Raw genomic sequence first — 18002 nt, 5'->3', positions numbered from 1 at the left:
GATAACATCAAAGCAAGTTGATTAGTCTATAATAAAGCAAATGAATATACAGGTGAAACTCAAAAAATTAGAATATCTTCAAAAAGTTCATTTATTTCAGTAAGTTAACTTAAAAGGTGAAATAAATATAGGAGATAGACATGACATGCAAAGCGAGATATGTCAAGCCTTTATTTGTTGTAATTGTGATGATTATGGAGTACAGCTGAAGAAAACTCCAAATTCACAATCTCAGAAAATTAGAATATTAAATGAAATCAATAAAACAAGGATTGCAAATAGAACAATATAGGACTTCTGAAAAGTAGAAGCATGCATATGTACTCAGTACTTGGTTTGGGCCCCTTTTGCAGCAATTAGTGCCTCAATGCGGCGTGGCATGGATGCTATCAGCTTGTGGCGCTGCTGAGGTGTTATGGAAGACCAGGATGTTTCAATAGCGGCCTTCAGCTCTTCTGCATTGCTCGGTCTCATGTCACTCATCTTTCTCTTGGCAATGCCCCATAGATTCTCTATGGGGTTCAGGTCAGGCGAGTTCGCTGGCCAATCAAGCACAGTAATCCCATGGGCATTGAACCAGGTTCTGGTACTTTTGGCAGTGTGGGCAGGTGCCAAGTCCTGCTGGAAAATGAAATCAGCATCCCCATAAAGCTTGTCTGCGGAAGGAAGCATGAAGTGCTCCAAAATCTACTGGTAGACAGCTGTGTTGACGCTGGACTTAATGAAGCACAGTGGACCAACACCAGCTGATGACATGGCTCCCCAAATCAACACAGGCTGTGGGAACTTCACACTGGCCGTCAAGCATCTGGCATTGTGTGCCTCTCCATTCTTCCTCCAGACTCTGGGTCCTTGGTTTCCAAATGAGATGCAAAAGTTGCTCTCATCAGAAAAGAGGACTTGGGACCACTGAGCAACAGACCAGTTCTTTTTTCCTTTAGCCCAGGTAAGACACTTCTGACATTGTTTTTTGTTCAGGAGCGGCTTGACAAGAAGAATACAACATTTGAAGCCCATCTCCAGGATCTGTCTCTGTGTGGTGGCTCTTGATGCACTAACTCCAGCCTCAGTCCACTCCTTGTGAAAGTCCCCAACATGTTTGAAATTATGGTCTTTTCCTGACAATCCTCTGCAGGCTGCGGTCATCCCTGCTGCTTGTGCACCTTTTTCTTCCACACTTTTCCCTTCCACATAACTTTCCATTAATGTGCTTTGATACAGCACTTTGGGAACATCCAACTTCTTTTGCAATTGCCTTTTGAGGCTTTCCCTCCTTATGGAGGGTCTCAATGATGGCTTTCTGCACAACTGTCAGGTCAGCAGCCTTTCCTATGATTGTGATTCCTACTGAAGCAGAATGAGGGACCATTTAAAGGCTCAGGAACCCTTTCTGGTGTTATGGATTGAATAGCTAAACACTATTCTAATTTTATGAGATTGTGAATTTGGGGTTTTCTTCAGTTGTACGCCACAATCATCACAATTACAACAAATAAAGGCTTGACATATCTCATCATGAGTCATCTCCTATACTATTGGTTTCACATTTTAAGTTGAATTACTGAAATAAATGAACTTTTCAACAATATTCTAATTTTTTGAGTTTCACCTGCATTGCTGCAACAACTACCAATTAATTGGGTTATCTTGACTTCCATTGGCAAGTTCACCTTTGGCATGTTCACCTTTCCAGAACAGTTCACCTCTGGATCAACACAGTGGTTGCCTCACCTTGCCTCATGGGTGGGTCGGCCCTGATCCCCACCCCCTCTTTCTTTGCCTGACACTGCAGTGCCCACAACCATTGTAGGCATGATGCTGAAGTTGCTTACCAGTTCCCAAACATCCAGAAGGCTGTTTTCTACAATATGGCATTGAATCCTGCCTGCTCCAAAGCTTCCCATGAAAATAAGCCACTGTCAAGTGCATACAGTATTCACATATGAATAATAGCCAAAAGATGTAGGGGGGAAATAAGGAGCTAGGAGTGTGCATCCCAGAATAAGCTCTGAGCACCACAAAGTTGTGCTTCTGGGAGAGTGTCCTCTGTAAGATGGTATTGAATTCCATCTAGCTTAGGCATCCCCAAACTTCGGCCCTCCAGATGTTTTGGACTACAATTCCCATCATCCCTGACTACTGGTCCTGTTAGCTAAGGATCATGGGAGTTGTAGGCCAAAACATCTGGAGGACCGCAGTTTGGGGATGCCTGATCTAGCTCAAAGCTTACTTGGGGTGCAAGGGACATACATTTTTTGGCTATTGTCCATGTGCAGACATGCTCTTGGCCATTCCTTGCACCCAGAGGATTCATCAACATTTCATAGAACAGGCATCCCCAAACTTCGGCCCTCCAGATGTTTTGGACTACAATTCCCATAATCCCTGACCACTGGTCCTGTTAGCTAGGGATCATGGGAATTGTAGGCCAAAACATCTGGAGGGCCGCTGTTTGGGGATGCCTGTCATAGAAGATAGTCTCCCAGATGTGAAGCTGCATGATTTGTGCGGTCCCAAAGCTTATCCGGAGTTGCTCGCTCTCAGTTTCTTGCTTTTTTGATTATCACATGATGCTATCACACATATAGGAGTGTTGTGCAAAGTTGGTCATTTTGGGCTGTGTTCAATGCTACACTAGTCCTACTCAGTGAGTAGCCTCATTGAAATGATTGCATCTAGTAACAGATATTTTAGTGAAATGATAAGGGATTTTTGTGTAGGAAAAGCAGGATACAATAAATTAAGTAACTCAGCAGAGGGGGAGTTGAGGGAAGTCCAGAGGAGGGGAGGGAGAATAATTGTATATAACATGATGAATGAGATTTCTATCATTATTGGTTATAAAATTCAATAAATATTCATATTAAAAAAACCAGGGGGGGAGAAAAAGAAATGATTGTGTCCAAGTTAGGCATGTCCATTGACTTCCATGGGTCTGTTCTGAGTAGCATTGACATTGGCTACAACCCTTAGATTACAAAAAAATCATTGCTTGTCTCAAAGGGAAAAGTCCCCTGAAAATGGAGGAATGGAGGGGGTGCAGTATACCTATCTTGTGATGCAGTTCAGGGACATATATTTATTTCTTAGTGTTTTGAACTTTCATTAGATAAGGAACTGGGAATTAGGAAGCTACTTCAGCTGCGGTGAGGCAAATCGAGAACTAGGATATGAGAAGTCGGAACCAGCTTCAGCAACATAATGGAGGCTGAGATCATGATGACACTACATCTATTATGAACAGCTCCAGTTCCGTTTGATAAATTTGTCGTGACTAAGAACTCCCAATATGATGATTAGGGGATGCAACTACCAATGTCTCTTCTCCCCATTCTTTCAAAGTGTGGCCCCTGCCCTTATGATTCCTTCCATGCTGTTAGGGTCATAAATTAAATTGCACCATCCATTAAGCAACCTGCTTTCCCTTTAAAAGGTTCTCTCCCACTCGCTACTTTGCTCCTCCTCTACCAGGAACCGAAAGCTTCAGGGGGAAATTCCTGGCTGCAAAACTCTCCAGAAAATAAGCGCTCTGTTGTGCAGTAAGTTTTCTCCTCCCGCAGATTCCACTTCTTTTTAGCTACGGTAGTAGACGTCTTCGCTTGGGGATCTGGATACTATCCATCTAGAATCGGGAGATTGGTTAGAAAAGCAATAATCCCTTCCAATCCTCGAGCCTCAGGAATTCGGAGTTGCTGAATCTTTCCGTCTGCCATTATCTGGAAATTTAATTTGTCTTGCTTTCTCTCTCCCCCCCCATCCCCCCAGATACCAAGTGCTGCAGCTAAGCTGTTCCAGAAGCCTAGCCTGAGATTTATACGTATTTTCGACAAGATTCAGGTCTTGTAACTTCCTGTCCTAGTCTTTTTATGTGCCTGATTGCTAAGCACTTTCCCTGTAATTGCCTGGAGACTTTGATTCTGCTCCGTGGAAGTGGGTGTGTCCCCTTAGCAGCACCTCCATCCAGGCTTCTGGTAGCTGTATATTTGTTTGTGCAAAACAGGGCAGGGTTGGGTTCCCTCAGTTTGTTGAAGGATTAAGTGCGGCGAAAGGCATTGGTTTTAGCACAATGTGGATACAAAGGGTGTTGCACAGTTCCTCCTAGCCCTGCCCGTGGGGGTAAGCGGGAGGGAAGGTGACTCAGGAGTCCAGGGTGTGCCCAGAGCAGCGTTTTAAACTGGAGACTTCTGTCGGGTCCATCCTATTCAGATTGCCCTCTCTTTACAACCGCTCTCAGGAGGCGAGATGGCAGCTGAATCGATTATCCGGATCCCCCCATACCATTACATCCATGTCTTGGACCAGAACTCGAATGTGACTCGAGTGGAAGTGGGACCCAGGACGTATATCCGCCAAGACAATGAGAGGTGAGCAAACCTCAAAAAAGAAGGACATTGATGGGTAGTTAGAAGAGTAGTTTCCAGTAGTGCCACAAACAGTGAGTGATGCAAGGGTTAGTAATTCCCTGCAGTGGTTATGCTCCCTCTTCCTGCTTCACCGTTTTCTCTTTCTCCCACGGATATACATGTCACTTTTTAATAGTTATTTATGAGAGGCATCGCCCGCCCTTAACCATAAGGTTTTGGGATTTTGATAAATCTGTTTTATTTATACGTAGGGGAGACCACAGTAATGAAATCATTACTGTACTGTACTTTAAAATGGCTAAAAGACAACAATTTCAGGCAGGAGAAAGGGAAAACTGGACTCTAAAGGAAAACCGAACTCTAAAGTTCTTAGGTATGTTACAACAGGCATGACTGTGGAATCTTGCCTAGGCCAAAGCTTCCTCCAGGTGCAAAGGACATTCACCTTTCTGTACTAGTCTGTCACTGCACAGCCCTGTTGTAGGTTTGGAAGTGATTTGCATGAAGTCAGGGAAGTGGAGGGGATCCAGTTGCACAATGGTCCTGGCAATGGAGTGAGAAAGGAGAGACACCGAGAGGAAAGAAGTGGTGCTTTACAAAAAACGATGGGAAGGGTCTGAACAGGGTGAGAAGGGGGGAACATGGAGGTTTTGTTTTGTTATCTAAAAAGTTTTAACAAGAAGAAATAGTGAAGATGCGTGCAATGCACAAGCCAAAACCAAAATGCCTTTCTCAGCTCCCTTCTTGCTGTACTCAAACCTGGTTTAAACCGCCACATCTTTCCCCTCAGTGTCCTTGCAAGAGTACAGGTATAATGAAGTCACTTTGCTGAACCTGAGCTGCCAACAAGCTCAAACACAGTGGTACCTCAGGTTACAGACACTTCAGGTTACAGACTCCGCTAACCCAGAAATAGTACCCCGGGTTAAGAACTTTGTTTCAGGATGAGAACAGAAATCGTGCTCTGGCAAGGGTGGCAGCGGGGGGCCCCATTTTCTAAAGTGGTGCTTCAGGTTAAGAACAGTTTCAGGTTAAGAACGGACCTCCAGAACGAATTAAGTTCTTAACCCGAGGTCCCCCTGTATAAGATCTCTTCCCAGCCGCAGAGAACCCACAAGTCCGCAATCCTAGCTGAGCCTTTTAATTCTTCCCTCCAAACCTGCTTCCCACTCCAGGATCGTGTTTGCCCCAGTGAAGATGGTGATGGTCCCCCCTCGCCATTACTGCGTCATCCTCAATCCAGTGCTCCGAGGAGTAGATGGTGCAGTAGAGCTCAGTGTCGGGGGGCAGGTGCGGCTTAGGCATGCCGACCTAGAGATCAGACTGGCTCAGGATCCTTTCCCTCTGTACCCAGGGGAAGAGGTACAGCAGGTAAGGACATGTGAGCTTCTCCTCTCCACAGTGGGGCCCCATAGTGAGGCCACAATCAGAGGGCCATTAGATGTGGGGCACACGTGTTTGGGTCTTCAGCTGTTAGCCATGATGGCTCCATTACCTCCTCCATCACAGACAATATGCCTCTGAATAGCAATAGCTAGGATCATGAGCAGGAATGTGCTCTTGTGCCCAGGTTCCTGCTTCTGGGCTTCGCAGGGGCATGTGGTCAGCCACACTGAGAACAGGATGCTGGACCAGATAGGCCTTTGGCCTGATCCGGTGGGGCGTTCCTTTGAGGTTTAGCACTTTGAGATTCTCCAGAGGGGTCAGAACATATAAGAAGAGTCTGCTGGATCAGGCCAATGGCCCATTCCGTCTAGCATCCTGTTCTTACAGTGGCCAGCGGAAATCTTCATGTGTTAATCCAAAAGCAGGACCTGAGCACGAAGCCTTTGACTTGGGAATTGTTCCATTGCTATGGCTCCCTTTGCTCACTGTCTCCCCCTCCCTCTCTCCAGGGTATTACACCTCTGCAGATTGTTCTGCCTAACACCGCCCTGCATCTGAAAGCCCTCTTGGACTTTGAGGATGACCATGGCGGCAAATACGTTGCTGGGGATGAATGGTTATTTGAAGGGCCTGGTAAGTGAGAATAAGCCGAAGTTCAGTTGTGGCACAAATGCTTGGCACGCAGAGCGTCCCAGGTTTGAACGCTGGCTTCCCAAGTTAAAGGGAACAGGCAGGAGTTATTGTGAAGAGCTTTCACCTGACACTTTTGCTGGTCAGACTAGACCAGGGCTTCCCAAAATTAGTTTTGGTTTTGGGTTTTTTTGTTTTGTTTTGGACTACATTTCCCATCATCCCTGCTAGCTAGGGATGATGGGATTTGTAGTCCAAAACCAGCCAGAGACCCAACTTTGGGGAAACGCCGGACTAGACAATAGGTGGACCCAACAGCCTGGCCTGGTGAAAGGTCAGCTGTGTGGTTTGAGGCCCACCTTCTTGTATAACATCTTTGTTGTTCATAGGTACCTACATCCCACAAAAGGAGGTCGAAGTTGTGCAGACTATCCAGGCCACCATCATTCGGCCCAACCAAGCCATAAGACTTCAGGCACGGAAAGAGTGCAAGGACAGAGAGGGCAATAAGCGCGTGACAGGTATTCCTGCCATCCCACCCACAGTCTTGTAAGGTGTTCTGTTTTTCCGATTTGACCTGCCTTGTGACTCCCTCTTCTTCACAGGTGAGGAGTGGCTGGTGAAGCGGGTTGGGGCTTACTTGCCAGGCGTGTTCGAGGAAGTAGTTGACACCGTGGACGCCTATGTCCTGACTGAAAAGGTGAGTGATGGGCTTGTTGCCCCTCGTGGTGAGTGGAGGAGGCATGTGGGTCAAGTCTCTGCTGCAGTAGCTGAGCAAGGATGTGCCTAGGCACTTACAGTAGATGGTGGTAGGAAAATTAGAATATCGTCAAAAAGTGCATTCATTTCAGTAGTGCAACTTATTACCGTATTTTTTATTATTTCAATTTTTACAAATGCTTTCTTTTGGAAATTCCACAGTAATAAAACAAATACTTACAATAATACAAAAATAAACGTCACTACATTTCATTAATTACATTCCATTTATAATTGACCCGCCTAATGACAAATAATGACAATTACAACAAATAAAGGCTTGACATATCTTGCTTTGCATGTCATGAACCTATCTCATACATTGAAATAAATGCACTTTTCGACGATATTCTAATTTTCCAAGTTTCACCTGTATAGTATTTTCAGAGTCAGAGCAAAAAGTGGGTGGGACAGCTTTTATTTTTGGCCCCCCACCCGCGCTTCTCCCTCCCCCCTCTGCTTCTCCCTCCCTGCTCAGTAGGCTGCCAGGGAACAGGTCAATATCTTTTGCCAGAACTCTGAACTGACCACTTGCAAAGTTTTTTTTAAAAAAATATATAATTCAGCCTAGGGCCATGTAAAATTAGGCAAAGGACCTCTGATAGCTCACCTGTGCTCTAGGCCAGTGGTTCCCAATTAGCTAAGTACTGATGACCCCCTGTTTTTCAAAAGGCAGCTGTTAAACAGCTCAGTTAAACAGCTTACCTAGACAATTCCCCATGCTGTAGTTCAAGCATCCCCAAACTTCGGCCCTCCAGATGTTTTGGACTACAATTCCCATCTTCCCCAACCACTGGTCCTGTTGGCTAGGGATCATGGGAGTTGTAGGCCAAAACATCTGGAGGGCCGCAGTTTGGGGATGCCTGCTGTAGTTGGCTTGGCCACCTATTGGTGACCACATGAACTGCAGAACATGATGGCACATTACGTTTTTATGTATATAGGAAGATATATACTGTACAGTCTATGCAGGTGTGCGGGGAAAAACAGAATTAAAAATGGTCAAAAAGCCATGGAATGGATCACAGATTTTTTTTTTAAAAAATCACATGTTCATTAATCTATATAAAACCTGAGTTGTTATATAACTTCATCAGACTGATGAAGTTATGTATCTTTCCCCCCCTAATGCATCTGAATATTATTGCAGTATGATGGTACAGTATCACAGGTGGCTAGTAGAAAGTGATTGGCTACCACAGCCAGCCAGAATGACTAGTTTTGTGTGTGTGGTGGTCACTTGTATGAAAAGTCTGTGGAAAAACAATGGTGGCTTTCCCCACAAATTCATGCCGTTATCTCATTCTTTCCCTTCCTGCATAGAAAGCGCTGCACCTCCGGGCCTCAAAGACGTTCCGGGACTCCCAGGGTGTTACCCGGAAGACAGGAGAAGAGTGGCTGGTCACCATGGCTGACACCGAGGCCCACATCCCCGATGTTTACGAGGAAGTCCTGGGTGTTGTCGATATCACCACCCTGAACAGCTGCCAGTACTGCGTGGTTTGTGACCCAGTTGGGGCAGATGGCAAACCCCAGCTGGGACAGAAGAAGGTGATCAAGGTATGCGCCCAGACTCAAGTAGCACAGAGGACTTTGGGGGCACAGTGCTTTAAACCTCAGAAAGCACCATGGGAGTTTCACACTAGTAATTACGGCCAATCTCCTTACGCTGTAGGAGCGTGATTTTATTTATCTGTATATTGATTAGGCAGGGGCCTGCTAAAAACTTCGTTGTTTCACCAAGTCCAGGCATCTAATTTTAGCATGTGATCTTGATATGTGGTTTTAGTGAGTTTAAGTGTTTTATAATGACATTGTGTGTGTGTGTGTGTGTGTGTGTGTGTGTGTGTTGTGGTATTTTTTAATTATCGCTTTAGACCAGGCATCCCCAAACTGCGGCCCTCCAGATGTTTTGGTCTACAACTCCCATGATCCCTAGCTAACAGGAACAGTGGTCGGGGAAGATGGGAACTGTAGTCCAAAACATCTGGAGGGCCAAAGTTTGGGGATGCCTGCTTTAGACTGTCTCGCATCACTTAGGAGGTCTTTTGTTCTCGTAAGCGGTATATACATTTTATAAAACAGAATCACCACATTCCTCAAGCTGGATGCAGAGCCTCTCTCTCTCTCTCTCTCTCTCTCTCATTTTCCCCAACCCTCATTGCTGTTTCCACAGGGGGAGATATCATTCTTCCTGCAGCCTGGAGAGTGGCTGGAGCAGGGCATTCAAGACGTTTACATCCTTTCGGAAGATGAGGGCCTCCTGCTCCGTGCCCTTCGCCCCTTGGAAGAAACAAATGAGGTAGGAGGACCTGAGCTTGCAGTGGGGGCAGGTCCATTGGAGCACATGGGGCGCTGTTGCCCCATTGCCTGACCCAACCAGTCCAGGGGGCAGCCCTGGCTGTCAGCAGACTCCTCTCTAGTCTCAGCAGCAACAGCAGGATGGGGGCCAAAACTAGAATTCCTTAGCTCTGCCTCTCCTTGGCTCTGGCCTCCCTGCCTTCTGCCCTCCCAGTGCTAATTGGCACAAACCACCCCTGTGAGCATGTGCTTGTGCTAGGGGGAAATACGGGTGGCTTCAATGCAGGTGGGCATGGGAGCCATTTCTCCCTGTTGTCTTTCTCCCTCGCACCCAGGACGGAGAGGAGGTTACGCACAAGCCGGGTGACCGTTGGCTGATCCAGGGCCCCCTGGAGTATGTGCCGCCGGCCGAGGTGGAAGTGCTGGAGCGGCGCCACTCCATCCCGCTGGCTGAGAACGAGGGCATCTATGTGCGGGATATCAAGACGGGGAAGGTGAGTGGAGCAGGCAGGGCAGCGGTTACCAGATATCGGCTGCTCCTGGAGAAGCCTCTACGCAGCGCAGCCTAAACACACCAATTAGCAGCACCCTTGAGACACACGCACCTCCAGAGGTCACTGCTAACAAAAGTATCGTGGCACTCTGGACACAGTTTGTGTATTTAGGTACATTATTTATTAACTTAAGAGCAGGCTTCTCTCTCTCTCTCTCTCTCTCTCACACACACACACACACTGGGAGTGCAAAAGATATCATATGACTTCTATTCTGGTGCCTTGGTTGTGGTCCTTTGCAGGGAATAGAGAGAGAGTCCCTTGAATATGATCCTTGGATAGAAGCAATGCTGAAGGTCGTTTGGCAGGAGACCCCCAGTAAAACGTCCCTCCAGCAATCCAGCTGTTTTGCTGTTCCGCTGAAGAGGGTGTCAGGAAAGAGGCTCCCCCCCCAGTGGCAGTCCTAGAGGGACTGTGTTCAAGTCAAAGGGTTTCAGGGTCAGATTTTCCCAGCTCTTTCTGAGCTTATTGGGGCAGCTCTGTACACCTGAACCGAAGCTCTCTCTCTGATCACCGGAAAGTGCACAACCCCCTCAGAAAACTTTAAGGAATTGGAGGCATTTCTCTTGACATGGAGGTTGCACTCTATCGGAAAAGCTAGGACAGGTTTTTCCAGAAAGGTTGGTTGGCCCATGTTTGGTCAGTTGTACTTCCCTGAGTGCCTTAGGGTTACTCAGCACTATAGGCAGTGATCAAAGGTCCTTTGAGAAGGAACCATTATGAAGAATTGTGGTTCCTTCCTTTCTTATGCTGTGTAACAGAATGTGCCTCAAATCAGCCCACCACTTTCTCATATCACATGATGGGGAAGACTACTGCTCTTGAGGCAAGACATTCGCTACTTGATGTAACACTCTCTCCAGTTAAGAGTGCCTAATTGGGTTCCTTTCCTATGTCGTTATTTTTTCCAATATATTGAGAAAAAAGTATACTTCCCAATGCTTAGTACAGTATGTTTGTTGGGTTTTTTTTCAAGCTTTTGTACTTGCTCCCCCCCCCCAAAATGAATTGCCAAAAAGAAAGAAAATGCATTTGAAAGAAAGAAGCAGTTTTGTTTGCTAGGCTGCATAAATGAAAATATAATATTCCAGGTTATTCTGGTAGGCTTTTCAGGCAATTATGTGATTGCAGTATATTCCAATCTATTGTACCAGAGCTCAGCATAGACCCTGACTGCTCTCTTTCTCTCTCAGGTCCGAGCTGTAATTGGCTACACTTACATGCTATCTCAGGATGAGGAGCTGTGGGAGAAGGAGCTTCCGCCGCACGTGGAGGCCTTGTTGGCTGTCGGAAGGGACCCTGTTGTTGATCGTTCCAGGGATACATCTGAAGGGGGCACTGGGGCGGCCCGTGACCGGACACGGGCCGTGACCTACCGCGTCCCCCACAATGCCGCAGTGCAAGTATACGACTACAAGGAGCGGAAGTCCAGGTGAGAGGACCAATGAAGGGAGTGTGAGATTTCCCTCCACCCTTGGAAGAAAGCTAAACGTGAAATGTGAGGGGAGAAGTGTGTTATTTGAGGGTCTTGCTTAACTCAGTAATTGGGAAACCCATGTTCTTCCATTATGTTGTTGGACTACAACTCCCATTGTTCCTGATCCTTGGCCTTGCTGGGCTGGAGCTGGTGGGACTTGGGTGCCCGCTGACCACAAGTTCCCCCACCCTTGGCTTAAATTCGGGAATTAATTTCAGGAATTTGTGGCCTCTGACCTGACAGGAAGCCTTTCCTCCTTAATCGTAGGTGGAGGGGTTGCTTGTCTGCCCTGCAGGAGTTACCCAGAAGGCAAAGCATCGCCCTGGCAAGCTCCGAGTGAGCAGCTTGCTCTTGGCAACGGCTGATGGTGGAATGAAGCCTTAGCAGCCCCACCCCACCCCACCCCCAGTTCAAACTAGTTACGCCCCCTCCCCCTTGCCTGAGAAGAGTGGCTCTTCAAAGGGCCAACCCTTTGGCCCAAAGAAGGCAGCAGGGCATTCCTGCTTTGTTTTGTGGCCTCTCGCCTGGCATTCTCCCTGTGGCAGACTCTTCAGGTGAACTGGGCTTGGAGGAAGGCACCTGTAAGGGGTTCTGCAGGCCCATGGCTAGCAACCTCTGGTTCTGTATCGGGAAACCTTGGCCAGTGACACGGCAGCACTAGCTTCTGCTAGTTCCACCTGCTCTGTCTCTGTGCTTGTTCCAAGAGCCTTGGCACCAGAAGCAGATGGTGTGACTAAGGTTTCTTCCAGGTGAGCTCTCTTGTTCTTTTTCATTCATTCGCCCGCATCCTTTTGGGTTCATATCCCACCTTTCCTTCAAGGAACTCGAGATAGCATCCATGACTCTTGCACATGTGTGTGCGCATACACATTTTAATATTATTTTTATTTTATTTTATTTTTGCCACAACCCTGTGTTATGTACTGAGCTGAATCATAGAACAATAGGATCCAGAATCAGCAGTCTGATTGGTCCACAGGAGCCACCCAATCCAACTCCAGGTGGAAGTGAATCTGCAACCTGATTGGCCTGCAGGAGCAGCCAATCAGGCTGCTGGCAGAAGTCAATCCACAAACTGATTGGCCCACAGGTGTAGTCCTGAAGTAGCCAATCACGCAAAGCCCATTGTGTAAATAATGTATATAAACAGATGGTTTGGGAAAAAAGGGCATTCTTCTCTTCTTCTCCTTGATGACTATGAACTGAATAAAGAGCATGAAATTCACTCTCAACTCCGAGTATATTTCACCCTGCGATGTAGGTTAGGTTGAGAGCACGTGCCTAGCTTATTGTTTCCCAGTGAGCTTTTGACAACATGGTTGCCTTACAGCAGGTTTATTCTGCCCAGGATGGGCAGGCAAAGGTGTATTGAGCCTTCTAAGGGCTTCTGTGAGGCCCACAGGCTCCTTATACAGTCATACCTCAGGTTAAGTACGCTTCAGGTTGAGTACTTTCAGTTTAAGTACTCTGTGGACCCGTCTGGAACGGATTAATCCACTTTCCATTACTTTCAATGGGAAGGTTCGCTTCAGGTTAAGTACAGACTTCCAGAACCAATGAAGTACTTAACCTGAGGTACCACTGTAGTTAGTTTCTCTAGAAGACTAAAAATAATGAAAGGAAACCACTAATGAAAGGACCTCTTAACTTGGGATCAGGTGTTTTCAAAACTAGGGGCGACTCATCACTAATCCTACTCTTAATAGGACGCCGCAAAACGAGTGGAAACGTTTTATGAACCTTGTGGGAGAACTTTTCTGAACGGGACTTCTTTGTGAGTAAGCATTTTGAAAGGACTGAGGTCATAAAGATGGGCATCGCTGGTCTATTCTGCGCTGCTCTAAATGCTTTGCGAAATCCCTCTTTTAACTCCACTTCTGTTGTGGAAAATCAATGCCTCAGCAGGACCAAATGAGTTTAGGGCGGATGGCAGTTCTGTCCTGGTTGAGCAGTAGCTTGGGAACATCTCCAAAGGCAGTGAAGGTCTTTGCTGGTGGAGGTGCCGTGTTCCTTTCAAGAGTTCATTTCCAAGTCAGGGACTGAGAAGTTTAATCCCCCTCCTTCTCTCTTTTGTTCCCCCCTCAGGGTGGTCTTTGGGCCAGAACTTGTGCTCCTGGGGCCAGATGAGCAGTTCACTGTGCTCAGCCTGTCGGGGGGCCGACCCAAGCGCCCCCATGCTCGCCGCGCCCTCTGCCTCCTCCTGGGGCCGGATTTCTGCACTGATATTGTCACCATTGAAACGGCCGACCATGCCCGCCTGCAGCTGCAGCTGGCTTATAACTGGTGAGTTGGAGGCTACTGCTGTTGGGAGGCCGAAGGGAGACCCTCAGGTTGGGCCAGGAGGGGGTTGTGCTGGCGGATGAGGACATGTTGATAACAGTATGGAGGGCTGAAAGTATGCACAGAACTACAGGTGAAACTCGGAAAATTAGAATATCATCGAAAAGTGCATTTATTTCAGTAATGCAACATTATTATTATTTTTTATTTTTACAAATGGTTTCTTTTGGAAATTCCATAGTAATAAAACAAATAGTTACAATAATACAAAAATAAACATCGCTATTACGTTTCATTAATTGCATTCCATTTATAATTGACCTGCCTAATGACAAATAATTACAATTACAACAAATAAAGGCTTGACATACCTTGCTTTGCATGTCATGCATCTATTTCATATATTATATTATATTATATTATATTATATTATATTATATTATATTATATTAATATATTATATTAAGTTACATTACTGAAATAAATGCACTTTTTGACAAGATTCTAATTTTCTGAGTTTCACCTGTATGAGTATTTTTGTTACTTTCTTTTTAAAACCTAGTGTTGCAATTATGTTGTCTATAAATCTTCCAGCGCATGCAGGCATATACTGTGTACCTTATTCTCCTCCCAGAATTCATTTTTTTTTTCCTGAAGCCTTTAGGATAGCTCAGTTGGTAAAGCATGAGACTCTTAATCTCGGGGTTGTGGGTTCGAGCCCCACATTGGGCGAAAGATTCCTGCATTGCAGGGGGTTGAGCTAGGTGACCCTGAGTTCCCTTCCAACTCCATGATTCTATGAAATAAAACAGGCTGGGGGAAGATGCCTGTGTTATCCAGGTGTCTTTCCTGTTCACGTGTAAAGCAAACGTGGGATTATTTCTTTTTTAAAGAAAGAAAAGAGAAAGAGAAAAGAGAAGAGAAAGAATGCATGACGGAGTGGAGGGCAACCTGCCCCTTGCTCCCCAGATTTATTCTCCACCTTCCTTCATTCTGCTCTGTAGTATTTAAGCCATTTCTCCCAGTCCTCTGGCTCAGTTCCAGCATGGCAGACAGGCTGGAAGGAAACTGGCCAGAAGAAAACTGCTTCACACAGCAAGACTGCAGCAAAGTGTGTTGTGTGCGCCAGGGGGGAGGCTGTCGTTTCCATCCCTCATTCATTCCTGGTCTGGGTGGGTGGGTGTGTTTTTAAATAGGCCCAGACCCACTTACGTTTGTGCTTCTGCCCTTTTACTTGCATATCTCCACTGCATTTTATTTGGCACCAAGTAATTTTTCAGCAGGATCACAATGGGTCAAACGTGATTTGGAGGGAAGGAATGGGGTGTGACCATGGGAGGTCAGGTCAAGTTGGCTGACAGAGTTGTGGGAGATGACAGATAACCGTATCTGTCAAGGAAGACAAAATGCGTTTTGCTTAAGTCCCGTTCCATAAGTACAGTAGTACCTCGCAAGACGAATGCCCTGCAAGACGAATTTTTCTGCATCTTGCGATCTGATGGTGACTCGCAAGACGAATTCATTTTGCGAAAAATTCGTCTTGCGAATCACGGTTCCCCATAGGAATGCATTGAAATTTAATTAATGCGTTCCTATGGGCAAAAAAAGAAATTTCAATGCATTCCTATGGGAAACCGCGATTCGCAAGATGGAATTTTTCGCAAAACGAGTTGACTCACGGAACAAATTAAATTCGTCTTGCGAGGTACCACTGTACTGGAAGACGGTGCTGCCAAGGCAGGCAGGTTCTCTGAATCTTGACTACACACTGCTGCTGTCATGTATTTTTTTTTATTTGTTTATACAACTGTGAGAGGACTATAAAGTATATCCACCAATTTCCCCCCTCAGGCACTTTGAGCCCCCCTCTGCTGCTGAAGCTTCCCGCCTGTTTAGCGTCCCAGATTTTGTCGGTGACACCTGCAAGACCCTGGCCTCCCGTATCCGGGGGGCTGTGGCTGCCGTCACCTTTGACGACTTCCACAAGGTGAGCTGTGTTTTCCCCCTTGACTTTCTGTCACTCGGAGGGCACAAATACTTATATGTCTCTATTTTTTTCCTTTCTGTTGGGGGGGGGGGAATCCTTAGTCCTGTATTCATCAATATCCATGGCCAGACCAAGATATTTTGCTGCCTAAAGCAAAGTGACAGATCTTGGTTTTGCATTGTCATTTCCCCAGTTCATTATACTAAATGCATTAGCTGGCGCTGAAGCTGTGAAATGTTGTTTCTTACTGGAAATAAATGTTGCCAGAACTCAAACCGCCTGATCTGTGCTGCCGTGTTTGGCTTTGATGGGGAAGGGACCCTGCGCGGCTCCCTCCGCTTTGCCCCCAATGGCCTCGTCGTCAGCAGCATCGACATCCAGAGTGTGGAGCCCGTGGACCAGAGGACGCGAGATGCCCTCCAGAAAAGCGTCCAGCTGGCTATCGAGATCACCACCAACTCTCAGGAGGCAGCTGCCCGGTAGGGAGCCTCTCCAGGGGGTGGGGTGGGACCCTCAAGCCGACACTTGCCCAGCTATGCTCCAATCCATGGGACATATCCTTGGCCAAAGCATTGCCTGGTCCCTCCTCCTCTTTGGCCTGTTATTCCTGTTCCCCTATTAGGGCAAAATGTCCATGAAACAACCATCTGTCCAGAATTCTGACTCTGGAGCATCAGGGTACATGCAGTATCATTTTGGAAAATCCTTGGAAATTGTGCTAGTTTCTTTTTTAAAAAAACAACAACAACCAATGTAATTCATAGCGACTTGAGATAACAAATAACATACATGAAAACCACCCTAAAAATAAAACAGAAAAATCTAAAACCCATTCCTGTTTTTAAAAGGCAGGACTGTTTCCTATATCCAATGTGTGCGCACACATCCAGTATTTTGCATGTACATGGCATGTAGATTTCAAAATCCTGTACCAGATTAAAGTTGGTCTTTGTGGCCACCAGGAATTACACAGTTATAGCTCCCTTTCCATCCAAGATTAGCTCCCAATTAAAACTCACGCAAGTGGTACAATAAAATTAGGGATTTGGGAGGGGATGATCTCTTTGGTTCAGACCTTGGGCTCTGCTCTGCTCTCATTCAAAGACAAGCAGCCCTCTCTGCTGGGCAAATGAGACAGCTGTACACACCCCTCTCGTGTCCTGTTGCTTGTTCGGCTTTAGCTAGCTGTGAGAAGAGGCAAGGAGCTAAACAGGGCTCTGCAACCACTGGAAATCTGATTCGGGCATCTCTCTGTCTTCTGAAATTTCAGCAGGTCATTGAGGTGCCACACTTTCAAGCATGTTTTGGCAGCTGCATGGGCAGTTTAAGGCTTCCCAAGCTCCTTTCTTGGCTCCATTCAAGTGTCCACATCTATTGCTTTCAAAACATCCAAGCCCCACAAGGAGTTTTTCCTATTCCCTTGTCCCTCTCCCTCTTCCTGAGCCTCTCACAAGTGTCAAGCAGTCTCTCCCACACACTTTTCCCTTTCAGACCGCCAAAGCTTCAGAGAAGGGTGACAACTTTTTTGCAGTCCTTCAAATGGATGAGTCTCTGCCCTGCCCATTTTGACCTTCTGTTTTCTCCTTCTCTGATGCCGTTTTCTTTCCCCCGCATCTCAGGCACGAAGCAGAGAGGCTGGCGCAAGAGGCTCAGGGACGTCTTGAGCGGCAGAAAATCCTTGACCAGGCCGAGGCCGAACGGGCCCGGAAGGAGCTGCTGGAGCTGGAAGCACTGAGGTGAGCGACTTGGGATTCAGGCTCTGAAGGGGCCCGGAGCGTTGCATGGGCCCGGCAGCAAATAATGCCCAGGGGGGCTTCACCTTCCCTCACTCCTCTCCCCACAGCACAGCAGTCGAGAGCACCGGGGCGGCAAAGGCCGAAGCCCAGTCACGGGCAGAAGCTGCCCGGATTGAAGGTGAAGGGGCAGTACTGCAGGCCAAGCTGAAGGCTGAAGCTATGGCCATAGAGACGGTGAGCTCCTCTCTGTCCTCTTGTGGTTCTTTCCTAGTCTTGCCTCCCTCTTGATGCCAAGACAGTAGTGGCTCTCCTGCTCCTCTCTCTAGTAGAGTACCGTGGTACCTTGGTTCCCGAAACCATTCGAAAACTAAAGCGTAGCTTCCAATTAGCTGCAGGAGCTTCCTGCACTCAGTCGGAAGCCACGTTCACAAACCGGAACACTTCCAGGTTTGCGGCATTCAGGAGCCAATTTGTTTGACAGCTAAGCCATTCAGGAACCAAGTTGCCACTGTGCTGCAGGCTGCTGGG

The 18002-nt window shown here is 46.8% G+C and overlaps 1 protein-coding gene across 6 annotated transcripts in view; it reads left to right on the top strand.

Moving 5' to 3' along the window:
• MVP (major vault protein) overlaps positions 1-18002 on the top strand; it is a 28488-nt gene that overhangs the window by 7233 nt on the left and 3253 nt on the right. For 3 of the 6 annotated variants that reach the window (XM_060281662.2, XM_035134812.3, XM_035134813.3), the window contains exons 2-16: positions 3766-3837; positions 4235-4364; positions 5540-5735; positions 6260-6383; positions 6770-6901; positions 6986-7080; positions 8463-8699; positions 9316-9441; positions 9776-9934; positions 11188-11426; positions 13557-13754; positions 15603-15738; positions 16006-16217; positions 17358-17474; positions 17582-17708. In XM_060281662.2, the coding sequence (XP_060137645.1) occupies positions 4243-4364; positions 5540-5735; positions 6260-6383; positions 6770-6901; positions 6986-7080; positions 8463-8699; positions 9316-9441; positions 9776-9934; positions 11188-11426; positions 13557-13754; positions 15603-15738; positions 16006-16217; positions 17358-17474; positions 17582-17708 (2220 nt within the window). In that variant the 5' untranslated portion in view covers positions 3766-3837; positions 4235-4242. The other 3 variants (XM_035134811.3, XM_088654549.1, XM_088654548.1) reach the window with 3 other exon arrangements.

The sequence above is a fragment of the Zootoca vivipara genome, chromosome 12, assembly GCF_965207765.1.
Source record: "Zootoca vivipara chromosome 12, rZooViv2.hap1.1, whole genome shotgun sequence".
NCBI classification, from domain to species: domain Eukaryota; kingdom Metazoa; phylum Chordata; class Lepidosauria; order Squamata; family Lacertidae; genus Zootoca; species Zootoca vivipara.
The sequence above is the reverse complement of the archived record's forward strand: the minus strand, read 5'-3'. Positions and strand labels throughout refer to the sequence as shown.